Source organism: Rhinolophus sinicus, linkage group LG01 (assembly GCF_036562045.2).
Source record: "Rhinolophus sinicus isolate RSC01 linkage group LG01, ASM3656204v1, whole genome shotgun sequence".
In the NCBI taxonomy this organism is placed as follows: domain Eukaryota; kingdom Metazoa; phylum Chordata; class Mammalia; order Chiroptera; family Rhinolophidae; genus Rhinolophus; species Rhinolophus sinicus.
Window position 1 is genome coordinate 48,012,514 of NC_133751.1, and position 25,591 is coordinate 48,038,104.

The window sequence follows — 25,591 nt, forward strand, 5'->3', positions numbered from 1 at the left end:
TCCACCTCCTGACTTCCGACCCTGGTTACCTTCATCACAATCTACATAGGCTCACCAGCCAGAAACATTTATGGGCTTAAATTCTTTCCCATATCTTACTAGTCAGCAGATCATATCCATTCTACTTCAATATTTCTTGAATTTGGCCCTTCTTCTCCCTCTGCCTCTATGCTAGTTCACAGGAGCATAAGATTTGGAGTCAGGTTGTTCTGGGTTTAAATCCCAGCTCTACTACTTTTTGGTTGTGTGATAAGAGAGTTATTTCATCTCTCTGAGCCTCAGTTCCCTCACGTGTAAAATGATGATAATAATACCTACCTCACAGGGTTGTTGTGAGGATTTAAATTAGATAGTGTACGAAAAGTGCCTAGCACAGTGCCTGGCACACAGTAGAATAGGTGCTCAATAAATGGTAGCCATTATTATTATTATTATTATTATTATTTACTCTAAATTGGTAAGGGCTTAGGATATGTATTGAAGATAAAGCTTTTGGAAAGGTAGGGATGAAGCCTTGAGTGCTGGTACAGGGATCAGAAGTATCTATATTCAGTCACTTAACGGCTTCCGGCTATAACCATGATTTGAATGAAGGAGGCCAAATCTTTATCTTGCCACATTCTGGCTTCTGGAAAGAGGATGCTAGGGGCAGTAAGGCTTGCAGGGTTTACACTTTCTTGCCCTTCCATCCTTCCTCCAATGATGGTCTCAGCCCTAACTAGGGAAGGCATCACGGTATCTCTCCCTACAGAAAGAGAAGAGCCAACAGATTTTCTACAGGTCCTGCAAGAGCCAATCGGGCCTTTCATGTTCACGGATTGGCTCTGTCTTTTCTTCTTGGCTATGATATGCAGCTTGACACTGTTCATCAGAAGGGATTTCAAATCCCATGTCCAATTAAATTCACCTCACCAGCAGTTTTCTAAGCAACATATATGCCTGTCACTGGAAGGCACACAGGTTGTGGCCTTCAGCTGACAGTCACATAGGTATAGCTGAAGTAGAATATGGACGTATTCTTGAAAAGCTTTGGCTAGTTTTGTCCAAGTACTTGCCTCCTTAGCCACCGTCCCCTTCCTTGAGTCTTGATCCCTGGGAACCGGCTCATGTCTAGCACAAATACATGCTGAAAAAAAAACTTGGTAGAATCAGAGGTGATGTTAGAAAGCAGTAAATTCAGCACAAACACTTCTACTGCCAAGCTGTGTGTTGTGTATAAAGTGAGGACAGCCAGTCCTCGGACTCTGGAGACAGAAGAGGCCTGCAGCAATCCAAGGCTTAACAGATGGGCTTCAACAAATGGCCCTAGAACTCGAGGCATTCGTAAAACACCGAGCTAGGAAGGGGAGGGACTGCAATTACCAGAATGCTCAGTGGGGAAAATGAAGTGAGCGTGAGCGGCGTATTCTGGGATGTGTATTTCGGGTAGGGCTGGATAAGGCCACTCCTACCCTTCTTGTCGAAGATTCTCGAAGGCATTCGGTAGTTGTAGTTTTGCTAAACCTGGAGAACTTAAAATTGTAAGCGAGAAGTCTGAGGGTCTGACGGGATTTGTAGTCCGCGCGGGAGTCGGACGCGCACGCGCACGCGCAGCTGAGGCCGGGGCGGGGCCGGGGCACTGCGGCGAAAGCAGAGGCAGCGGGCAGGCAAGCAGGGGGCGGGCGGACATCTTGGAATACGGAGAGTGGCCGGGCCGGCGGCGCAGGGCGTCCGCGGACATCAGGTGAGTTCGAGATCTGGCCTTACGGGGTGAGGCTGGACGCCTGCCCCGCTGCCCAGCTTTGCCCTTCCCTGCACTGCGCTACGCGGAAAGCTGTCCACACCCAGGAGTGGCCTCAGCCTTCAGATCTCGGAGGGAGCTGAAGGCGGGGCGGGGGCGCCCGGGGCGCAGTTGCAAGGCAGGCGGGGAGCGGCGCCCTCCACCTGACCCGCCCGGCGCCTCCCGTGAGAGGAAGACCCACTGGAATCCTCCCAGATCATGGGCGCCACGCGGCTCCCCCGTCCATGGGATCGTGACAACACCCCTACCCCTCGGCGCCTCCTCTCAGCGCAAGGACAATTTCCCAATCCCCCAGGACAGTGACACCCCCTTGTGCCTCCTCCTTGGAGTGTGACAAGCCTCCCACCCAGCGGCACCCCTTCCTCCCAGTTGACACCCGCGGCTTTTATTCCTCAGACCTGTGACAGCCCTGCACCCCGTGGAATCATTTTCTTTTTTTCCTGCGACGTCTTCCTACTCAGGGGAAAAGCCCACCACCTCCTCATACCTCTACACCTGAACCCCAAAGCAGGCTCTGTCACCCCATTGTTCCCTTATTCACCACTGCCAATTTCCCCCACCTCTTCAAAGCCCTGACCTTTGCCATACTGAAACTTGCCTCCAGGTGCCCCCACCAGCCCCGCGGCTGCTGTGGCACACATATGTGCCCACCTGAGTGTACTGCCTGGCGTTGGTGCGGGCTTTTCCTTAACTAAATAGTCTATTCCTGTCCGGGGCCTCACCTCTGCTTCTCTGTGCCCAAGCTGCCTACCACTTGATACCTGTGAACCTTTGCCCAGGGTTCCACCTCCATTTTGCCTTTCCTCTCCCAGCCTCTTTGGCGCTGAGAAATGGGATGTGCCCACCACCTTGACAGACCTCTCACTGAGTCTGGGAGACTTTGATAGCCACACTAATAGGCTTTATTTTACAGTTTAGAAAAGTCTGCTAAACTCCCCCTGTGCAATTAATACCAGGGCTAACCCAGGAAATCTAGAACTAAATTAACCCTTTTTGTTCATGCAAACAGTCTTAGTTTGACCCAAATAATTTGGATAAATCAGGCATCCTGTCCCTTGCTTGTAGGCACTCAGGCCAGGAGTGAGTTGTATTGTGGGTCTGGAATCACAGAATTTCAGCTGGAAGGATCTCTTAATTTTATGTACCTTCATCTCGCCTCCCAGCTTATTTTTATTGTACTTGGGAGCTAAGAGAGAGCCTCCCGTTTTGAAAGAGGGGGTGGTCGAAAATGACTAATAAGCAGCTTGGGTCATTGAAGTTAGTAGGCCAGGGCTGAGGCCTTTCCCTTCTGCTCTTTTGCCTACTTATCGGACTGCCTGGCAGAGCCTAAGGCCTCCCTTCTTTCCTCCTCCCCCCCACCCTGCACACCTTTTCCTGGAATGTTTAGACTTCTGTGAATTAGAGAGCCAGAGGTTCAGGCCCTGCCTCCTTCTCAGAAGGGTAGTAGAGCCTGAGACTGCTTCTAAAGCTGTGCCTGGGGGCCCCAGGCCTGAACCTACTGAGTAATTCCTACCGCCATTCCTGCAGCCGCAGGCAGGCCTTAGCAGTGACTCACTGGTGGGAGCCTAAGTGAGTCTGCACAGGAAGGAGCTGAAAAGGATCCATGCTGAGCTCAGCTCTGTGAAAAGGGGAAAGGGGCTACTATGTGGGCTCAGCCCCAGAAGAGGGAGGGTTAAAATGGCCTTAGAATCCTGGGCCCAAATCTCACCATTTCTTCCTCCTTTCCAGTGTGGGATAAACAGGAACTGGAGCCTGGCTAAGGGGAGGGGCATGCCTGTGAGGGCTGCAGGGTCACTTACTGGAGAGTTGAGTCAGGGAAAAAAGCCCAGATTGTGACCTGCACAGCCCCACAGGGGACGCAGGAAGGGTTTATGAGGCCTTCCCTTACCCTGCCCCTGCTTATCCTAGGTCTTTTCTCAGAACGATGGGCCTCGAAGACTGAGCTGCCGCCATGATTGGAGGTTTATTCATCTATAATCACAAGGGGGAGGTGCTCATCTCCCGGGTCTACCGAGATGACATCGGGTGAGTCCCCTGGCTGAGCCAGCTGTGCCCCCACCTCCCCAGCATGCAGGGCCAGGTCTGTTCCTATCAGGCTTGACTTGACCACTCCCACCCCCTGCTGCATCATGGAAGCTCAGCCAGTACAGCCTGACTCCCATGAGGTCTGGTGGTACTGGCCTGGCAGCCAGTTGCTGGCCACTAGACGGGACCTGGGGAATGGCGTGGGCTCCAAAGTCTTAGGAGCTCTGGCCTTTCCTGCCTCCTATTTCCCTTAGTGGCAGACCTGGTAGCTGGAGATGAGTGCTTTTGCCTGGTCAGGTTGATTCCTCCTTTGAGGAAGAGGGAGATCGGTTTCCAGTGGGTGGAGTCAGTGGCCAGGCTGGAGGTACTAATCCATCTAAGTCTTGCTTTCAAAAGCCTTTCTCATGGTGAGAGCCCTCACTGGATTCTCTTTTTCTTTTTTCATTAAAGTTTATTGGGGTGACAATTGTTAGTAAAGTTACATAGATTCCAGGTGGACAGTTCTGTATTACATCATCTGTATGTCACATTGTGTGTGGATTCTCTTACAAGCCGCTCCAGGCTGCCTAATCCTCTCCCATTCCCACTCCCTTTCTCAGAAGGAGGCAGGCAGGCTGCTGACTTAGCTGTTTCAGTTCCTCTCCGCCATTTCTGGGGGAGAGGTTGTGAGCAAGCCTGAGGCACTCTCCGGGTCACTGAGGGGAAGGTGGAAGGGCAGGGAGGCCATGCTGCCCTTTGTGGCCTATCAGAGTAGACCTGGAATGGCTCCTTATTCTGGGTCCCTCAAACCTTACAAGGAGGCACAGCTTGCTTCTCATTCTGCCCCGCCCCGCATGCCACTGCTCTTTCTTGACTGAGGGGCATGTCCTGGCCTCAGCAGCTCTAATGAGATTAGGCTCCTCTGGTCTGTGCTGCCCTGTTTTTCTTCTCGAAGAGCTTGGGATGAACAGTTACAGAATGGGTCTGCTGCAGGGGCCCAGCTCCTTGGCTCCTGGCTCCCTGGCTGATGAGCTGGTGTGGCCTTTGTGGCTTTTGTCCATTGGCTGGTGGTGGGGCATGAGCTAGAGTTGTAGCAGAACCTGGCTTGCCTGAGCCTGGCTGACTACACCCATCCGTACCCCCCTCTGGCCCTGGATGGACCTGGTTAAGCCATGCACTGTCCTGCATGCTTTGCTGTGCTCTCTGCTCCTTGCCTGTCGCTTGTCTGCTTCCTCCTCATGGTGTGTGCTGCCCACCCAGTGTGTTGTGTGTCTAACCCTCTCTCTCGTTGGTGTCACTCTCCTCTTCTTGCTGGCGTCATTTCTCTCATCCCATCTCATTGGCTGCCGTAGCAATAGGTAAGCGGCCTGTCAAGCTGCCGCCCAGGCACAGGTGGGTGGGGCGGCCCTGCCCCCCCATCAGTTTTTTTCATTCTCTGAGCTTGCCCTGGAATTGGATCCTGGACAAGAATGGGTGGCCCAGCTCCATGGCCCCTTGGTGCTCCTCCCTCAGATTAGAGCTTTCTCTAAAGTCATGCTGGCTTTGTCTAACTTCTGGGGGAGCCACCTTCCCCACTGGTGGGAATCACTAGTGGGAAGACAGGAGGAGAAGCACGATCTCTTTCTCATGTGGGCCTGGGCTCACTGAGAAGCTAGAGAGGTGGCAGCTGGGAAACTGGGGCCAGGCCTGGGAGTCAGGAACATACCTCCCTACACCTGATGGACTTCACTTTATTCAGGTTACATCTGTCCTCCTGTCATTGGGTTTCAGCGTGAGTCAGACTTCAGCAGTGAAGTGGGGGTGCTGGTAGCAGCTGTGGTGGATCCCCATAGAAGGAGGTTTGCCAGTGCTGAGCAGCCTGTGTGCACCCTCTTCCCTCAGGAGGAACGCAGTGGACGCCTTTCGGGTCAATGTCATCCATGCCCGGCAGCAGGTGCGCAGCCCCGTCACCAACATTGCTCGCACCAGTTTCTTCCATGTTAAGCGGTCCAACATCTGGTTGGCAGCTGTCACCAAGCAGAATGTCAACGCTGCCATGGTCTTCGAATTCCTCTACAAGATGTGTGACGTAATGGCTGCGTACTTTGGCAAGATCAGCGAGGAGAACATCAAGAACAATTTTGTGCTTATATACGAGCTGCTGGATGGTGAGGCTGGCAGAGTTGGGGGCCTAGGGTGAGGATGGACCTGGGGGGCCTCGCCTGGAGGTGGGAGCACATCTGAGGCGCCAGTGCCCTCAGAACTTTCTTTCCTGACTGTCTGGTCTTTTGAGCCCTGAGAAGTCCAGTCCAAATCCAGACCTGAAAGCTGCTCCGAAGTGGACCAGAAATAGGCCAGGCTAGTGTGTAGAGGTGGGGAAGACCAAAAGGTCTTTCAGGGACTAGGAACCTGGCGGGGATTTGGTGGCTGGGCCTCCTGTGTAAGCCCGTTTCATCCTCTTACCTTTGTGGTTTGGGCTTTAGTTCACTGTCCTCCCAGCTTTCCATCCCAACAGCTGCCGCAGAGCCTGGAGGAGGGTGAGATATTATATGCCCTTCGGGTGTTACCTGTGTTCCTCTATAGGCTGTGATCTAAGTGAACAGAGTCCTTCCGCCTTCCCAGCATCTCTGTTTTCTAAGGCTTAGGACTTCTTGACTTTTCACTCACCGGCCATGTGACTCTTCTGCGGATTTTCTTTATTTGAAAAAATCTGACATTTTAATTGTGTTCTTCTGAAGCACAAATCCCAGAGTAAATACTACAAAGCTGGAAGATTTGCTGCAGATGACCCCACACTCTTTTGGAGCTGTGCTGGTCAGACATGTCCAGGCCAAGGGCGGGATAGGAATGAAGGAGCCTGCAGCTTTTTCCAGGGGCTGATGGTTCCCTTCCTTTTGCAGAGATCCTAGACTTCGGCTATCCACAGAACTCAGAGACAGGCGCGCTGAAAACCTTCATCACCCAGCAGGGCATCAAGAGCCAGGTATTCAAATTACAGCCACAGTCAGGGTGGAGCCCAACATCCCTTCATCCAAGCTGGCCCAAGCCTTGTCCTAGCTGACTCAGGAGCCTGCCTTTGACAGGAAGTGCTGGCCTGAGCCTTCTGCCATGACTACAGGCCTATTTTGCTCTGTGTGGTCCCCTCCTGACTCAGGAACAGCTGACTCAGCCTTTCTGTTACTGGGAATATAGCTCAAACAGTTTCCTTCTGTACTGGGGGGAGGGGAAATGTGGGCTGCTCTGGGGGCCTGTCGTTCCTCAGGAGGAGAGAGCTGGGCCCTCCTATGGGATCCAGGCTCATAGCCTTCTCCTCCTTCTGTTCTGCCTGCCTCTTCCCGTCTGTGCTCCCCTCCTGTTTCCTGTGGGCTCCTCATTGGCCATGGCCTCCAGCATCAGGTAAGCTGTTCTCTCAGCTTCCACCGTCACAGCTTTGCTCCATTTTCTCCAGGCCCTGTCCCATGGGGCTTGTGGGGAAGATGGGTTCCAGGGTGGGGACTAAAGGGGGGGGGATGAGGGTGGAGTGGGGATAGAGACAGGATGATTGAAGGTAGAGAGGAGTGATGCCATTGCTGTTTGTCTCTGTCTCCATGCAGACAAAAGAAGAGCAGTCCCAGATCACTAGCCAGGTGACTGGGCAGATTGGCTGGCGGCGGGAGGGCATCAAGTATCGCCGGAACGAGCTCTTCCTGGATGTTCTGGAGAGTGTGAACCTCCTCATGTCCCCACAGGGTGAGGGCCCCCTTGTGATGAAGCTGGAGAGGGGCTGGGACAGGGTCCTGGTCCTGACTCAGCTGATCCATTTATCTGTATCACAGGGCAGGTGCTGAGCGCCCATGTGTCGGGCCGGGTGGTAATGAAGAGCTACCTGAGTGGCATGCCTGAGTGCAAGTTTGGGATGAATGACAAGATTGTCATTGAGAAGCAGGGCAAAGGCACAGCTGATGAAACAAGCAAGAGGTGCCTGAGGCAGGGGAGCTGGTGGGAGAGGGTGGACCTTGGAGGGCTGAGCGGGGCCTGGTAAATCACAACTTTCTTCTGGACATCATTTCTGCAGTAATACAACCTCCCTCTTCCCGAGGGTGTGCTTGGCTGGTTGCTCTTGACATGAGAGATTGCCCTCATCCTACTCAGAGAGTAAGCCCCTTTGGTCCCCAGGACCAAGGCTCTCCTGTATAGACTGATGGCCTCTGCCCAGTATGCCTGAAACCTCTGGGTCCCAAGCAGCTTGCAAAGCTCCCACTCATCCCTAACTCTGGGGCGGGGACCCCTGAGTCAGAAAACTGCATCCTGGTAGCTTTCCATAGTCTATAGTGGAAACCTTGCCCAGGTTCTGGCAGCCTTTGGGTATGGGGTAACCTCCCAGCTCAGTTCTCTTCTGACACTCTCCTGTACCAGTGAGGAGACTTTCTGCCCCTTCTTGCAGCGGGAAGCAATCAATTGCCATCGATGACTGCACCTTCCACCAGTGTGTACGACTCAGCAAGTTTGACTCTGAGCGCAGCATCAGCTTCATCCCACCAGATGGAGAGTTTGAGCTCATGAGGTGCGTGTGGGGTGTGCGGAGGCGGGCTGCTGCTGGCAGAAAGGGGGCAGAGAGAGGACAGGCTCTGCTATGCCAACCTTGCTCCCCACACCTGAAGGTATCGCACCACCAAGGACATCATCCTTCCTTTCCGGGTGATCCCACTAGTGCGGGAAGTGGGACGCACCAAGCTGGAGGTCAAGGTGGTCATCAAGTCTAACTTTAAGCCCTCACTACTGGCACAGAAGATTGAGGTGAGGACAAGGGGCGTGGGGAGGAAGAAGCATTTGTCTCCATGAATAAAGGCAGCTGATGTCTGGGCTTGACAGCGCTCCCTGACAGGTGTGTCACTTCTAGGTGAGGATCCCAACCCCACTGAACACAAGCGGGGTGCAGGTGATCTGCATGAAGGGGAAGGCCAAGTACAAGGCCAGTGAGAATGCCATCGTGTGGAAGTGAGTCTTTCCTGCAGAGGCCACAGCAGGGCTCAGGGTGCCTTGCTGTACCCTTTTTGTCAGTTACACGTCCCAAGTGGGTATGTGGTGGTGGTGAGGGTGGGGGTGGGGGGGCGCCTGTCTGCTCCAGGAGCCTCTGCTTATGCTCTCACTCCTTATACCTCTGTGTGAGTGTGCACATGTTTGCACTTGCGTGCGTGCATACATTTATTTATCAAGATGCTTTAACATTTGCCCTTGTAATACATCTGTGAAGTAGACAGAGAGTAAGGGATGACATGCCCGTGTATCTAAGCAGAAACTATAGCCCACGGTGCTAAAGGGATAGCAGACCCAAGGTTCCATAGCAGATGGTTATCAAGGTCCTCACCACATTTCCTTGTCCTAGCACCTCCCCAGAGCTTCTGGGTTCTCTCCCCCCAGCCCCTGGGAATTCCTCTAATCTACCAGGGGTACCTGCTGCCCTTTGCCCCTGTGTTCCCAGGATCAAGCGCATGGCAGGCATGAAGGAATCACAGATCAGCGCAGAGATTGAGCTTCTGCCCACCAATGACAAGAAGAAGTGGGCTCGACCCCCCATTTCCATGAACTTTGAGGTATGGCAGAGGAGGGGCCTGGCCCCATAGCATGGTACGCTAGGAAAGATCTTAGAGATCATTCAAATCAACCCCTATCCCCTTACCACCTGCAGATGAGGAAACAGGCCTAGAGAGAGGAAGTGACTTTTAATTCATAGACCCATTTCCTCCCGCTCCAGGCCTCCAACCAGAAATTGTTATTCATGCTAACAAAAATATTTGACTTTTTTTGGCTTGTCATAAAATAATCTTTGGAAATTTTTAGATTGCTTGGATACCAGATAAGACAAAGTTTACTTACAGACAGAATAATGGGCTGACTTTGCTTTGTGCGTGTTAAACATACAATTTTCTCCACCTTAGTTTTTAAGTCCATAATATTGAACAAGATGAGTATGTTCTAAGGCAGGTCTTGGTTGCTCCTTCCTGCAGATTAAAGGAATTGAATCAAGTTATCATAGGCAAGGCCTGACTTTAAACCCACGTGATTGCTAGTTACTCTTGGACATGCTTTCTTCTTTAGTAACCTCTTGAGAGAACCCCTCACTACCCCAGCTTCCCCTAGCTTCTTTCAGGACCCCAATTGTTCAAACACCTGTAGGAGAGAGATGAAGCAGGGCAGAAGTACAAAACTTCCCAGAGGAGAGTGGCTGTGAGAAGAAGGCTACATTTCTAACAAGCTTCCCTTGCCCAGGTGCCATTCGCGCCCTCTGGCCTCAAGGTGCGCTACTTGAAGGTGTTTGAGCCGAAGCTGAACTACAGCGACCACGATGTCATCAAATGGGTGCGCTACATTGGCCGCAGTGGCATTTACGAGACCCGCTGCTAGCTGCCCAGTAGCAGTTAGCCTGCCTCCCCACCCCCCCCTTCCACAGGTCCAAGTGCCCCCCCACCACCACACATCAGTGTCCCCTCCCTCCTGCTTTGATGCCTTCCCTTTGCATCAGCCCGAGTCTAGGTCTGGACCAACCACATCGTGAGTGGGACTGGTGGAGCCGTCCCTCGGCTCCCTGGGCAAGGTGGTTTCTGGGGCTCCTGCTTCTCCATCCATATGTATACCCTGGCCCAATGCCAGGCTCTGAGTTCCGTGACCAAAGCCAGGTGGGCTCCCTCTCCTCCCCTCCCCTGTGGCCACATCTCTTGAGGGGGAGGGTTGGCTGTCCCTCACCTCAGAGCTCCCCCAATGGCCAGTAACAGATCCCCAGCCCTCAATCCCTACTCTGCTTTGGGATAGTGTGAGCTTCATTTTGTACACGTGTGACTTCGTCCAGTTATAAACCCAATAAACTGTAGAGCGGAACTGCTGGCTAAGTGTTGATGTGGGAGCCACATGGGGAGGAGAACTGGTGCGACAGTGCTTCCCATGTCTTAACACTGCTTGCTTTGAGTCGGATTTTCTATTATGAGCTCTCTCAAGGCTCTTCCCTTGTCTTGGTCACAATTGTTAGGCCTCTCCAAGGCCATCTAGCCCCTAATCCTGATTTGTGTTAGTCCCAGTTCTTCTCTCTCCTCTGAGAAGAAAACTGCTTCAAGGGCAAGCAAACCCACCTGGCCCTAGATCCCTGAGGGGAGAGATTCTTTCCCTAGTTCACCCCTAGCCTTAGGCAGGTTATGTTCTAATGAGCAGAGATTAAGCCAAATTTACATTTAGTTTTTTTCAACCTTCCTGAGAAATTTACTGACCTCTTAATCCCATTCTTTTCCCAAATGCCCAGGCTTCCCAAACCTTGGTTAGGTGGGTAGCAAATGGGAAGATTTGACTTCCCAGGCCTCTTAAAAATTCCTCCTTTCTGTACCCCCTTCTTCACTGCCTGAGGAGGAAGTGATGTTTCATATTCTGCTGGCGTGGAGCAGATGAAAGCAGATTATCCCTCACGGGTTTTCCTTTGCTTGGTATCAACCTTTTCAAACCTAAAAAAACTATTACAGAAAATTTCAAAACTAAACAAGTAGCAAAATATAATGAGCCTTCATGTCCCATCATCCAATTCAACAATTATCGTCTCATGGCCAATTCCTTAATGTCACACCCAATGTGTTCACACTTAGAATCTAAGTGTCCTATAAAATTTTTTACAACTTGCATCTGCATCCAAACAAAGCTCACTGTCGGTGAATGCTTCTTAAATTTTATAAACCACAGGTTCTCCTTCAGCTCTCGCAATGCTGTCGAAGAAACCAGATAGTTCTGTACCATAGATTCCCTGTGTTTCCTATAAAATGGTTATTAGATCTAGGGGCTTAATACCTTCTATAACTTTAACTATCAGCATTAATTGATTTCCTCACACTGATGAGTGGATAATGATGTCATTTTAGGTGACAATTTTAGAGCGGGGTTGGAAGAATATTAACGTTAAATGTAAAGTAGTAGCAACATTTGGGGAAAATTCCTTCCTAACTTTTACCTGAGGGAATCAGAGAAAGGAAGTAGCCTTTTACAGTCATTTACTGAGATTCAGGGTGAGGAGAAGTCTGCTTTGGATGTAGGTACCCTGTTTCCCCAAAAATAAGGCCTAGTCAAACCATCAGCTCTAATGTGTCTTTTGGAGCAAAAATTTATATAAGACAGAGTCTTATAGTAAAATAAGACGGTAGGGACTAAATGACACTGAATTTACATACGTTTTGTGGATCTGGTTTTCTTGCCCTCTGGCCGTGAGTGAAGCTGTGCCCTGGGGTGGCGTAGGATTGAACAGACATAATTCACACAGAGTGCAGGTCATGGGTGGGCGGGCTGGCCACCAGGCTGGGACAAGCCTGTAAAGCCTTGGAACCATAACAAAACTCGCAGCTGCATAGAACTAAGCATGGGGCTTCTAACAGCTCAGGGATGAGAGTGAGTCATCAAAGCTCTCTGCTGGCTCCAAGATGGACCTGGCTGGGCGCACAGCGACAGAAGCCTCAAGGAAGCGCATACAAGTTCAGGAACTCATCCTAGAAAAAGCGCTACATACCTCATTGCTGAATATCACTATGACCACCTTCGAAGTACTCCCCTTGGGAAGCTATGCACTGATGCCAACGCCTAGTCGACCCTTCAAAGTAATTTTGGAACTCTTTTTCTGGAATGGCCATCAGAACTGTCGTCATATTACACTTGATGTCCCGAATGTCATCAAAATGTCTTCCTTTCAATATTTCCTTTATTTTCGGGTAAAGAAAGAAGTCATTGGGGATCAGATCAGGTGAGTAGGGAGGGTGTTCCAATACAGTGATTTGTTTACTGGCTAAAAACTCCCTCAGACAGTGCCATGTGATCTGGTGCATTGTCATGATGCAAGAGCCATGAATTGTTGGCGAAAAGTTCAGGTCGTTTTTGTCTAACTTTTCCACACAGGCTTTTCAGCACTTCCAAATGGTACACTTGGTTAACTCTTTGTCCAGTTGGTACAAATTCATAATGAATAATTGCTCTGATATCAAAAAAGGTTAGCAACATTGTTTTGACACTTGATTTGGACGGACAGAACATTTTTGGTTGTAGAGCATTGGCTGACTTCCATTGTGCACTTTAACGCTTTGTTTCAGGGTCGTATTGGTACACCCGTGTTTCATCACCACTGATAACATGGCCCAAAACATCCTCTTCCCTCTCCAAAAGGTTTTGGCAAACTTGGACTCTCCTTTGCTTTTGTTCATTGGTGAGCTCCTATGGAACCATTTTTACACACATCTCTCATGCCAAGATTTTCAGTTAAGATTTTCCTGACTGTTTCTCTATCGATGTTTACTTGGTCTGCTATACTTCTCACAGTCAGCCAATGATTCTGACGCACAATTTGATGAACTTTTGCAATGTTTTCGTCAGTTCTGCTTGTTACTGGCTGCCCTGATCTCTCTTCATCAATGGTGCATTCTCGCTCCTCAGAAAAATGTTTAATTCGTTTGTACACTGCCGTTTTCTCCATGGCATTATCCCCATAAACGTGGACTAACATGTCCCTGATTTCAATTCAACTCTTGCCAAGTTTAACAAGAAATTTAATGTTTGTTCATTGCTCTAATTCAAGCTCAGACATCCTCCCCGTGGCACACAAAAGCAAGCCAAATGTGCTTTATCAACCACCTGTCTCTTGATTGGTTCCCACTCACCAGACCTTGCTGCATGTCCTACTCCGATAAAGCCCCGTTCCCCTGTACCACGCCCCAGTCCCCTTCTTGATCTCTACCTCCCAGAAGGCAGTGAGAACTCGCACAACAGGGTAATTTTTCAGCGGAAAAAGCGTTGCGCAAGCGCAGAGAGCTGCTAAGGCGTAGATGGGCGCCTGCGCGGTTTCTTCAGCCGCTTTCATCCCGCCCACCGGCTTGCGCGCAGTCCGCGCCTTTCTTACGTCATCATTACGCATGCGCTTTGGCAGGAGGGGCTAGCTTTCGGGGAGGGTAAGGGGCGGGCCTTGGCCGAGGTCTCACCGCGACTGCGCGGACGGGAGCCCGACTGGAACATGGCGACTTGCGCTGAAATCTTGCGGAGCGAGTTCCCCGAAATTGACGGGCAGGTCTTCGACTACGTGACGGGTGAGCGGAACCGAATCAAACCGCTGGGGAGGCCAAAGTGGATGTCGGGGGTAAAGACTAAGAGAGGGCAGTGCCGGAGGCCGCTCCTAGGCCTCTCCTCTGCGTGACCTCTTGTTCCTAGGGCCGATTGGGTCTGGAGCCGGGACTGGGGCCGCGGTTCGGGGACTAAAACTGCTTGTCTGTCCACCCTACCCGGTATCTTTCTCGTCCTGCTACGCCTGGCCCAGGCGTCTTGCACAGCGGCAGCGCGGACTTTGAATCTGTGGATGACCTAGTGGACGCTGTGGGAGAACTGTTGCAAGAGGTGTCCGGGGACAGCAAGGATGACGCGGGCATCAGAGCAGTGTGTCAGCGCATGTACAACACTCTGCGCCTGTACGTTCCAGGGCAGGGTTATTTGTGAGGGCGACGGGAGGGGTCACGTCAGGAGACAGAAGATGAGGGAAGAAGGTCTGATGGTCATAGAGCTTTTTCTCAACTTCTAACTCTGCGCTTTCTGTCCCTACCGTCAAGGGCTGAGCCACAGAGCCAGGGAAACAGCCAGGTGCTACTAGACGCCCCCATCCAGTTGTCAAAAATAACGGAGAACTACGGTGAGAGTAAGGGAAGATTGAACTAGCTACCCTCTCCTTTTTCTCAGCCTCCAGCCCCCAGCCACCTGACCCCTGGAACTCAGGACTCCTGGTACCACTCTAACATAGGACAAGATTGTAGAAGTCAGTTACTGTCTTTACTAAAGGCAGAAGAGCCCATTGATGAAGGGAGTAGGGTTGGAGGGTTCACCAAGCTCTTGGCAATCGTAGGAAGCATATGGGCCTTGGAGCTGGATAAACTTAGATTCACCTTCCTTCCAGTTTTGTGACTTGCTAACCAATTGCATGCTGTTGTAAGAGTTGCTTATCTGCCCTAGTGTCTATATCCTTAATCTATGAGATACCTTTTTTATTTAAGTGCAGGGAGGAGGATAGCTATCTGTCTTTAATATTGTAAGGCTTTCAGGAAAATGTCTGTGTCTGGTTCTTATTAGTTACTCAAAATGCTAGTTTCCCTTCCCTCAGGAACAGGAAGAAGGTGACTGCTTTTCTTATCACTTACAGACTGTGGCACCGACCTTCCAGGACTGCTAAAGAGGGAACAATCCTCGGTGAGGAGGAGGAAGAAAGGGAAGGGGCTGTGTCTGTGGTTGGGGTAGGAGTTGACTGTCTTCAAATACGGGAATACTTGTCTGGAGGATTTCTCATTGTCTCTCCCTCAGTCTTTAATCCTGTTCATTATGAACAGAATTGAGATGGTTAACTTGGACCTACACCTTAGGGGGAAATGGTTGTGTTTGGACCCTTAGACAGTGAATGCAAAGAAGCTAGAGAAGGCTGAGGCTCGACTGAAGGCAAAGCAGGAGAAACGCTCAGAGAAGGACACACTCAAGACCAGCAACCCTCTGTAAGTTGAACAAGAAGCGTTGAGAAGAGAGTAGAGCCATCTCTACAGGGATGGAAGGGTGGTTGGGAGTGCTAAAAGCCATCCATTTCTTCCTTAAAAGAGTCTTGGAAGAGGCATCAGCCAGCCAGGCAGGCAGCAGAAAAGAGAGTCGGTTGGAGTCATCAGGCAAGAACAAATCCTACGATGTGCGAATTGAGAACTTTGATGTGTCTTTTGGCGATAGGTGAGGAAGTGGCAGGGGGGTTATGTGTGATGTTTTTGTTTTTCCAATTAAGGGAGAATTTGGAGAGATGAAATGGGGCTAACAATAATGTTAGGTTTCTGTGAGACTTGCTGTACACCTACGTCTAGGGCACCCTTTGTCTTCTTTCTGCTACCCCTGCAGGGTACTGCTGACCGGTGCAGACGTGAACCTGGCCTGGGGCCGCCGCTATGGGCTGGTGGGTCGGAATGGGCTAGGGAAGACGACGCTGCTGAAGATGCTGGCCAACCGCAGCCTGCGGGTTCCAGCCCATATTTCCCTGCTGCACGTGGAGCAGGAGGTTGCTGGAGATGACACCCCTGCCCTGCAGAGTGTGTTGGAGAGTGACACTGTGCGAGAAGACCTTCTGCGGCGGGAGCGGGAGCTCAGTGCCCAGATTGCTGCTGGCAGGTGAGGGCTTTGGGCTGGGGAATAAAGAGCAGCATGAGCATGAGGCACAGCTATCCTTCACAGAGTGCCTGCCATAGTCTCACAATCTGAAATTTGCAGGCCCATCCCAGGATGCAGCATGGCTTAGAACTTAGCACTGAGGCTCTCAAACCCTTGTTCCTTCCGCAATACCAACGGCCCTCACTGCTGTGAGCAAGTCCTCCCTTTACTCTATTCCTGTCCCAGCAACAAGGCTGTCAGTGGCCTGCTTTCCAACTGCATAGGGTGCATCCTCTTGGATTGCCCCCATTCAGGCTGATTTCTCTTCCCGCCATTCCCACCCCAGGGCCGAGGGCTCAGAAGCGGCACAGCTGGCAGAAATCTATGCCAAATTGGAAGAGATTGAGGCTGACAAGGCGCCTGCCAGGTATTTGAAATTCCCCCTTCCTTCACATTTCACCTTTTCCTCTGTTACCTGTTATAACTGGATTCTTCAACTTCTTCACTCCTAGGGCATCAGTCATTCTTGCTGGGCTTGGCTTCACCCCTAAAATGCAGCAGCAGCCCACCCGGTGAGTGAGTGGCCCTTGCCATTTTTGGCTGTGAACACTGTTGGCTCACCTGCCTGCCCTGGTGAGCACCCACCTCTGATGCAGCTCTGTCTGTCTTTAGGGAGTTCTCAGGTGGCTGGAGGATGAGACTAGCCCTTGCCCGGGCCCTGTTTGCTAGGTGAGTCTCCTGGGCCTGTGTGTAGATACACTGTGGAGGGTGGGCCTTGGCTCCTGGGAGGTAGCCATGAGTTGCTGACCTGAAATCTCAAGCCTTGCATTCTTCTTTTCCATAGGCCAGATCTTCTGCTGTTAGATGGTGAGTTTCAAATGGGGCACCCTGACTTTAGGGTGTGGAAGGGTGGCCGCACCCAAGTTCCTGGTTCTTTAGCCTTTCAATCCCAAATGTGTCTTCCCCCACTTTTCCAGAACCCACAAACATGCTGGATGTAAGGGCCATCCTGTGGCTGGAGAATTACCTGCAGGTGAGTGCCTACAGGTGCTGGAGTAAGTCTAGAGAAAGTCTGCCTCCAAGACACTTGGGGGGCTGGGAACTGACTGCCCTCCCAAACTGGGCCTGCCATCCTGTGACCCCCTCAGACGTGGCCCTCCACAATCCTGGTCGTCTCCCACGACCGAAACTTCCTGAATGCCATAGCCACAGACATCATCCACCTGCACAGCCAGCGGCTAGATGGTTACCGGGGAGACTTTGAGACCTTCATCAAGTGCAAGCAGGAACGGCTCCTCAACCAGCAGCGTGAATATGAGGCTCAACAGCAGTATCGTCAGCATATCCAGGTGTGGGAGCAGGCAGGGCTGGGAGCCCCATCCCATGGGCAATAGAGTGGCAGGGAGTGAAGGGGCCTGACCAGTGCCTGCACTCATCCCCCTGCAGGTTTTCATTGACCGGTTTCGCTACAATGCCAACAGAGCCTCTCAAGTACAGAGCAAACTCAAGATGCTGGAGAAGCTGTGAGTACAGTGTGGTCGACCAGGCCGAGTCCTGTTCTCCTAATTCCTGCTTCGTTTTACAGGCCACCTGGCCCTCTCATTCTAGGCTTCCCCTTTTCTAGAAACCAACTTTAACTCCCTCCCCTGCAGGAAAGAAGAGTATTCTATACTGTTCTCAAAGAGTAAATCTTGTCCCCAGGCCTAGATAACCACTAATCTACTTGCTGTCTGTATGTATTTGCTTATGCTGAGCATTTCATATCTATGGAATCATAAAATGTGACCTTTGTGTCTTTAGCTTAGCATAGTGTTTTTGAGGTTCAACCATGTTGTAGCACATACCAGTACTTCATTCCTTTTTACGGCCAGATAATATTCTGTTGTATGGATACACCATATTTTGTTTATTGATTCATCAGTTGATGGACATTTAGATTGTTTTCCCTTTTTGGCCCTTAATGAATAATGCTGCTGTGAACATTCGTATGTAAGTTTTCGTGTGAACATATGTTTTCTGTTCTCTTGGGTATATACCTAGGAGGGGAATTGCTGGATTACATGGTAATTCTATGTTTAACTTTTTGAGGAACTGCAAATGGTTTTCTACAGCAGCTGCACCGTTTTACATTCCTACCAGCACTGTATGAGGGTTCCGATTTCTCCACACCCTTATCCACATTTATTATCTCTCTTAATTTTAGCAATCCTAGAGGGTGGCCACTTAACTCGGTTAGAGCATGGTGCTGGTAGCACCAAGGTTGCCAGTTCAATCCCGGTATGAGCCATTATGAGCTGCGCCCTCTGTATAAAATAATAATTTTAGCCATCCTAGTGAGTGTGACGTGATCCATCATTGTGGTTTTGATTTGCATTCCTTTATGACTAAGGATGGTGGGCATGGGAGGTTTAATCTTGAAGAAACGTTTCTAGAAGTGCTGGTGTTCAGGGAGCCTAAAATCATAAGGCTTAAGATTTTGTGACATTGAAACATACATCACAATACGTTAACTACAAAAAGCGTAATCCTATTTTTTCAGCCTGTAGTGAACTAGAAGAACATATAGTCATGCGCTGCTTAACAGCGTTCAGAGAAATGTGCCATTAGGTGGTCTTGTCATGCACAAACGTCATAGAGGGCCCTGAGACACACCTAGATGGTACAGCCCACTGCACACCTAGGCCGTGTGGTACAGTCTGTTGCTCCCAGGCCACAAGCCTGTACAGCATGTTACTGTACGGAATACTGTAGGCAATTGTAACGTAATAGTATTTGTGCATCTAAACAGAGAAAAGGTACAATAAAAATACAGCATAAAAGATAAAAAATGGTACACTTATCATGAATGGAGCTGAGCTAGAAGCTGCTCTGGGTGAGTCAGTGAGTGAGTGGGGAGCGAATGTGAAGGCCCAGGACATCACTGTCCACTGCTGTGGCTTTACAAACACTGTGCGCTTAGGCTGCACTGAATTTATAAAACAACATGAGATTAAATTAAGCACAAGAGGAAATGATGCAATCAAGAGAAGTGATGAGCGCGAGATGTATGAGGCTGCTGCCAGCATAACACAGCATACTGTTTCACAGCAAACTTTATATAAGTAGAAAGAGTGCATTCTAAAATAATAAAAAGTATAGTACAGTAAATACATAATCCTGTAACGTAGTTATTTATCATCATCATCAAGCATGTGCTGTACATAATGATACCTTTCCCCGACTGGCGGCGCAGTAGGTTTGTGTACACCAGCGTCGCCACAGACATATGAGTAATGCGTTGCACTACAACACTTTGATGTCACTAGGGGATTGGAATTTTTCAGCTCCATTATAATCTTAATGGGACCACCGTCATCTTTTATCTGCCGTTCTTCACTGAAACGTTGTTATATGGCGCGTGAGTGTACTCTAAAATAAGAATGTTGTCTGAGTGGTGGGAGTACAAGCTTTTTCTAAGTTTTCTCTGAACTGTATTACTTGTGCAATAAGAACAGCGTTATTTTTTAAAGTCATATATCTAGAGCGCCCTTTTTCTCCTCAGACCAGAGCTGAAACCCGTGGACAAGGAGTTGGAGGTAGTGATGAAGTGAGTGCCGGGCCAGAGGGGCTGGTGGGGAAGCTCTTATTTCTGGTCACCTGGAGCTCTTCACCTCCACCTCCTGCAGGTTCCCAGACGGGTTTGAGAAGTTCTCACCGCCAATTCTGCAACTGGATGAGGTGGATTTCTACTATGATCCTAAGCACGTCATCTTCAGCCGTCTCTCTGTCTCTGCTGATCTCGAGTCCCGCATCTGTGTGGTATGGCTGCTGTCTGTTCCCTGGTCTCTCCCACCCCAAATATGTGCTGTGGATTGGCCCAGGTCCTCGGGCTACAGAGGGAAGAGGTCCACAGGAACAGGCGTCAGCCTGAGCCAAGGACTTTGCTGGACTTACATTGTCTCCGTCCTCCAGCCCCACAGGGCTGCCATGCAGAGACGAAAAGCCTGGCGTGCGGTACTTTATGAATACCTAGAGCAGTATTTTATCTTCGTGGTCTCAGCTCTGAGTTTTCTCAAACCATGGAACTTGAAAGAGCCTGGGCTTCAGGGTCAGACTTCAGATCCTAACTCTGCCGTTTCCTAGCTTGGTTACTAAGCAGTTTTCTCCTCTTTAAAATGGAGATAACATCTACCTCGCTTGGTTATTGGGAGAATTAAATTCCTAGCACTTAGTGGATACTCGGGTTTTAGGTTCTCTTTACATCTTTACTACTTCCTTCATTTTTCTCTTTAGTTCCTTAAAAATATTTTTTAGTTGTTGGAAGTCACTGGGACCACCTGAGATGAATTCTCATCTCTGTGCCCCACACACGAACGCTCCTTAAAGTTCTTGTGTTTCTTCTTATAGGTTGGGGAGAATGGGGCTGGCAAGTCGACCATGCTGAAGCTGCTTATGGGGGACCTGACACCTGTTCGAGGCATCAGACATGCTCACAGGTAGGGCCCACACCTCCCTCCCCAACTAGTTGTACACTGTAGCCACTCTCCTTTCTGGTCGCTGCCCTTCATTCCCCTCCACGTTCCCATCTGCCCACAGGAATCTGAAGATTGGCTATTTCAGCCAGCACCACGTGGAGCAGCTGGACCTGAACGTCAGCGCTGTGGAGCTGCTGGCGCGCAAGTTTCCTGGTGTGTGAGGGGTTTGGGTTGAGGAAGGAGGGCCAGGGCTGACGCCTAAGACAGACCTAGCTTGGGGAGGGGCTGAGCAGCCCCCCCCACCACCACCACCACCACCAGTCTAAGTGGGGCAGGGAGATGGTGAAGGGAGGGAGCTGGGCCATGATGGGGTGGGCCTCTTCCAGGACGGCCTGAGGAGGAGTATCGTCACCAGCTGGGCCGCTACGGCATCTCTGGGGAACTGGCTGTGCGCCCTGTTGCCAGCTTGTCCGGGGGCCAGAAGAGTCGTGTAGCCTTTGCTCAGATGACCATGCCCTGGTGAGGCCTCATTTTCTGAAGCTCTTGCCTTCCCTTTTCCCTTTCTTGCCTAGTAGAAAATTATTCTCTTGTTTTGTATCAGAGGAGTTCATTTTCTCCCACCTCCCCATAACTGACCCCCTTCCTGGGTTCTGCCTTCCAGCCCCAACTTCTACATTCTGGATGAACCCACAAACCACCTGGATATGGAGACGATTGAGGCACTGGGCCGTGCTCTCAACAATTTCAGGGTGAGTGTGCCTTCACATTGCCCACTGCCCTCCAGGCCTCAGCACTCCTTAGGGCCCCCCTGAGTGCCTTTGGTCTCCTATCTTTCAGGGTGGCGTGATTCTGGTGTCCCACGATGAGCGCTTCATCCGGCTAGTGTGCCAGGAGTTGTGGGTGTGTGAAGGAGGTGGCGTCACCCGGGTGGAGGGGGGCTTTGACCAGTACCGCGCCCTTCTCCAGGAACAGTTCCGCCGGGAGGGCTTCCTATAGGGCCCCGGTCTGAGGACTGTGCCAGGACATGGACTGATCTCTCAGACCCCTGGTCTGCCACGTGGGCAGCCGTCTCCGGGCCATGAACTTCACCTGACTTTGGGGACAACCTTATTCCCAATTCTCTCCTTTTGACTGGAACATCCTCTGCACAATCCAAGGAGTCCCATATAAGGATCTGTGAGGACTGGTCTTCCAAGCGGAAGGGGTGGGGGGTGCCTTCTGGGGTTATAGATCCCCCCATTGCCCCAGCTCTGACTGGGCCCCAAGTGGCTGCTGTGTAAATTAAATCTCCCTTGCCTCATCTCTGCTGTTCCCTGGCAGGGCTGCAGTATGTTAAGGGGTGTGGGCTCTCTGATTTGGTGTTTTCCTGTGACACTTGTGTCAGTCACACTGAGGAAGCCACAGCATCACCAGTCTTGTCCCTGGAAGGAGACATTAAAGCCGCTGGCGCTTGGAGGTCACCTGCCTGACCCCGCAGTGGGCTGAGCTGATGGAATGAAGGCACTCACTGCGTGCCATCACTGTGGAGCTGTTCCCTGGAGCCTAGGCGCAGCCTCAGCCTCCGCTGAAGAGATCTTGGTCTCCGCCTCACTGCTTGGGAGAGTGAACTGATTGTGTAATCTGGCAGCCTTCCACGGGGTTGCCCACTGCTTTCTCCAATAGTCTCTGGCCCAGGCTCACCCTGCTTCTCTGATCTGGACCCTCAGATGAGGCTGAAGAGAAACCGAGAAACTCTTTGTCCCCATTTTGCTGGTGTGACTTTATTTTCTTTATTTTTCCTCTAACCGTGTAGGAGGGGCTTGGGAAGTAGGGCATTGAGAATGGGGTCTAATGGGAAGAAACAGAGCACTTTTGTTTTCAAATTAAGCAGTTTGTAAGGGGGATTCTAACAGAGGCAGTAGGATTTATAAATAATTGTTTCTTGAAGACTCAGCTGCTACCGTGTTTCCCCAAAAATAAGACCGGGTCTTATAGTATTAATTTTGCTCCAAAAGACACTTTAGGGCTTATGTTCAGGGGATGTCATCCTGAAAAATCATGCTAGGGCTTATTTTCCGGTTAGGTCTTATTTTCAGGGAAACACGGTATATGTAATTTCTATGCAGAAGACACTAAAATAGAGACATTGCTTTGTTCTCAGTGACAGTGGAGAAACCAGAGTCAACACAAGGAACTTGCTGGCTTTATGGATAATTGTAGTCACAAAGCTCAACTGAGGAATCTTAACTCAGCTGCTAAAGTTATTGTGGTTTACCGTGGTTCCCTGAAAATAAGACCTAGCTGGTTCATCAGCTCTAATGCGTCTTTAGGAGCAAAAATTAATATAAGACCCGGTCTTATATTACATATTATATATTAGTTATATTTATTATATAAGACCAAGTCTTATAGTAAAATAAAACTGGGTCTTATATTAATTTTTGCTCCAAAAGACGCATTAGAGCTGATGGTCCAGCTAGGTCTTATTTTTGGGGAAATGCAGTCGGTAGCTGGGAGGGAGATACCTAGTTTGGAGTGAAGGAGAATAAAGACAGGACGGCTCTATTGATTTACCACAGAGCAGGCCGTGATGGACGGATGAAGCCAGCAGACAGGCACTGAGTAGCCTGCCTCCTTGTCTCCCTCCCTCCTTTTCAGAAGTCAGGGATGCTCCTCGAGCCATGTCTGTGGCCAGGTGCATGCTCACACTCCCGAGAGCCTTCTCACAGCTTCCATCACTGCAACCTCAGACCTGCAGATGGGCCCGTTGGGAGCCATCTGGTGTAGGGACTGTGCCTGCTTATTTGCCGGATTCTCAGCATCTTTACCCCTCATAAGCTTGTGAATCCCAGTCTGAGTTCTCCCAACTCTAAGAGTGTTGGAGTGTAGCCGAAGGGTTCTGTGACACAATCTGCTTCTTTTGGCGGTAGATGGCTTTGTGTACGAAGACCACTGGAGTTGGAGTTGGGTCTAAGATCAAGTGCCAGCTCTGTTACTGGTAATAGAAGGGGTCACCAGCATTAGCTGAGTAACCTTTTTAAACGCCTCCTACTCGGTTTCTTTATAGGATTGTGGTGAGGATTGGCTGACAAGCACATAATACAGAAATGCACTGAGAAAGTGATTCTTGTGTGACCAGTCTGATTTGAAGGACTGTCATAGGAAAAGGAGTGAATTTTCTCTGACTCCAAAGGTCGGCCAATTTGGGCTGAAAGGCAGGAAAACTTTTCTGATAGCTCATGCTGCCTTCTGAGAGTGAGTTCCTGGTCTCTGGGAGTGTAGTCCTGCCAGGTTCTAGACAAGGGCTCTTTTCAGGAGGCAGGCAGCACTAAGTGGCTTCCAGGTTGGCTCCCAGTTTCATGATTCAATTAACAAAATGGGAAGAGCCTGTATAAATGACAATACAAGCCTACACTGCAGGCCTTCAGAGAGTTGGGGTGAATTAATTGCAGCAGCTGAGAAAGACCCTACAATAAGTGTGTAAGGAGAATTTTTGTTGGAGATTAGAGGGGAGTTGGCAGAAGATAGTTGTCTTGAGGGAAAACGTAGACAATTCCAGCTCCATTCCAGAAAGCACAGGGCAGAGAGGAGAGAGGAATCTGACACTCCAGGGTGGGAGGCCACCCTCAGACCCAGTGGACTGGCCATGATAGCAGCCCCCTGTTTGGTGCTATGGAGAGCCTGTCTAACCCAAACCTGGTCCTGCCACACAGCTACTGACGCTGGAGCTGCCCTGCCAGTGTCACGCCTTGAAGCCAATGAGCTGGCCAGGTAGGAGGGCCTCAGTCTGCAGGGTCTTCATGGAAATGCTGGCCTCCCTGGCTTCTGCTGTCCTCAGGCAACTTGGCTGGTCCGCCCTGGGAAGCAAGAGTGCAGGGGTGCAGAGGGGTCACGGGTTCCTCTACACCAATCTACAAAGCACTCAAAGATGTCAGTCAGAATTGTTTATTTCAGTGTGTAACTGCTGTCTGGAGATTTGTTGGACATAGACAACATTTTACCAAGTTCTCACTTTGCCTGGCAAATTTTAGCACAGAGTAGGAGAGAAGGGCCATTTACTCTTGCTGGCCATGTCCCAGCCTGGTTTGTCATTTTAGAATGTAACATCCTAGTGAGAACCATTACCTAGGCCTGGGTCCAAAAAACAGGCCCCCCCTCCCCCATATCAGCCCACAACTGCACCAGCCTGAGCTTGCAGACTGTATGTTGGAGCCTGTGGGGATCTCAGCGGGCGAGACAGCTGCGTCCACAAGCTGGCTAAAGGGGCCCTAGGGGTTCCTGAACCTGGAGTGATGGACTCCCCTCAGCCCTGACCCTCTCCAAGTGGGCTTCATTGCACTTTGTGCCTCCCCATTATAAGTTGCTTGCCATTATTAAAGTTGCAGATCCCACTTTTCCTCGATGCCCTGGAAGGACGTGTGTTGCTCATGTTTTCATCTTCTGTGCCTGGTTGGGTTCCCGGGGAAGCAGCTTGAAGAGGAAATCAGCAGAAAGGGTGTTGATTGGGAGCTGCTCCAGGAACCAACACCAGGATTGAGCAGAGGGAGACGTTGAGTGGCAGTGAAGGTCTCAGCCCCACATTCTGGAGCTGGGGACTCTGCACAGTCGTCCTGAGCGGAGGCAATGGGTCCGGCCTTTCTTCTGCTGAGTGGATAAGGCTGCTACCAGAGGAGGTGTGAAGTTAGGAGGGGAAGTTTTCTCCCGCTGAGGCAATTCCCCCGAAAGGGCTGGCAGCTGAGGACTTTCTGCCATGCGCACTCTGAGCAGCAAATCCTCCACTCTTGAAAAGTGGTCTGGGCAGCTCATCACAGTATCCACTGTAGTGTGACACATAAATAGGTGCTCAATAAAAATGCTTGAGAAATATGTATTTTGGGGAAATTGAGAAAAAGCAGAGAATGCCATTGGAGAAGGAGAGAGCAGAAACTGAGAAACCAGCAAGAAGACATGACCAGGACCCAGCCCTGAGGGCATGGGGTCAGCAGGTGGCGGTGGCAGTGGAGGTGAGACTCAGGGACTGTGTGCATACTCAGCAAGGGTTTGCCAGCTCTGCCCAAACAAGGAAGGACTCCTTTTTCCGGGCCAGAGTCTGAAATGGAATATGGAATGAAAGCTTTGGGACATGAAAAGGTTAAAGGGGCCCATTTTGTTGTTTTTAAAACTCCCCTTGTGTCCTTTCAAGACTGCTAAGGAAATAATCACAATATTTATTGAGCTCTTACTGTATAACAGGCATTTTACCCGCACTAAC

The 25,591-nt window shown here is 50.4% G+C and overlaps 2 protein-coding genes across 7 annotated transcripts; both read left to right on the forward strand.

Moving 5' to 3' along the window:
• Nucleotides 1-1,586: 1,586 nt before the first annotated feature.
• AP2M1 (adaptor related protein complex 2 subunit mu 1) lies at nt 1,587-10,618 on the forward strand. Of its 2 annotated transcripts, none has more exons than XM_019735872.2 (11): nt 1,587-1,723; nt 3,689-3,805; nt 5,666-5,931; nt 6,664-6,746; nt 7,357-7,492; nt 7,579-7,720; nt 8,187-8,306; nt 8,404-8,539; nt 8,643-8,740; nt 9,225-9,336; nt 10,013-10,618. In XM_019735872.2, the coding sequence occupies exons 2-11, from the start codon at nt 3,732-3,734 to the stop codon at nt 10,145-10,147; spliced, it is 1,302 nt and encodes a 433-aa protein (XP_019591431.1). In that variant the 5' UTR covers nt 1,587-1,723; nt 3,689-3,731; the 3' UTR covers nt 10,148-10,618. The 2 variants fall into 2 exon arrangements, with proteins under 2 accessions (XP_019591431.1, XP_074184869.1); XM_074328768.1 differs by having other exon boundaries at nt 1,615-1,723; nt 3,701-3,805.
• A 3,072-nt stretch (nt 10,619-13,690) lies between these two features.
• ABCF3 (ATP binding cassette subfamily F member 3) lies at nt 13,691-21,715 on the forward strand. Of its 5 annotated transcripts, none has more exons than XM_019735874.2 (21): nt 13,691-13,836; nt 14,064-14,211; nt 14,350-14,435; nt 14,934-14,980; nt 15,179-15,276; nt 15,377-15,499; nt 15,662-15,928; nt 16,254-16,334; nt 16,420-16,479; nt 16,580-16,636; nt 16,752-16,774; nt 16,885-16,940; nt 17,056-17,256; nt 17,354-17,430; nt 19,449-19,493; nt 19,573-19,705; nt 20,294-20,382; nt 20,483-20,574; nt 20,748-20,880; nt 21,023-21,110; nt 21,199-21,715. In XM_019735874.2, exons 1-21 carry the CDS (start codon nt 13,764-13,766, stop codon nt 21,355-21,357), a joined length of 2,136 nt encoding a protein of 711 aa, XP_019591433.2. In that variant the 5' UTR covers nt 13,691-13,763; the 3' UTR covers nt 21,358-21,715. The 5 variants fall into 5 exon arrangements, with proteins under 5 accessions (XP_019591433.2, XP_019591434.1, XP_074184858.1 ...); XM_019735875.2 differs by having other exon boundaries at nt 14,350-14,429; XM_074328757.1 differs by having other exon boundaries at nt 13,743-13,836; nt 13,958-14,211.
• The last annotated feature ends 3,876 nt before the right edge of the window (nt 21,716-25,591 follow it).

Excerpts from the sequence above, each read along its gene's own strand:
- ABCF3 (XM_019735874.2), top strand. The coding sequence starts at position 13,764 with ATGGCGACTTGCGCTGAAATCTTGCGGAGCGAGTTCCCCGAAATTGAC. Across the intron at positions 14,212-14,349 it reads ATGTACAACACTCTGCGCCT|GGCTGAGCCACAGAGCCAGG; the intron begins GTACGTTCCAGG and ends CCTACCGTCAAG. Across the intron at positions 19,706-20,293 it reads TCGAGTCCCGCATCTGTGTG|GTTGGGGAGAATGGGGCTGG; the intron begins GTATGGCTGCTG and ends TTCTTCTTATAG.
- AP2M1 (XM_019735872.2), top strand. The coding sequence starts at position 3,732 with ATGATTGGAGGTTTATTCATCTATAATCACAAGGGGGAGGTGCTCATC. Across the intron at positions 6,747-7,356 it reads AGCAGGGCATCAAGAGCCAG|ACAAAAGAAGAGCAGTCCCA; the intron begins GTATTCAAATTA and ends GTCTCCATGCAG. Across the intron at positions 9,337-10,012 it reads CCATTTCCATGAACTTTGAG|GTGCCATTCGCGCCCTCTGG; the intron begins GTATGGCAGAGG and ends TCCCTTGCCCAG.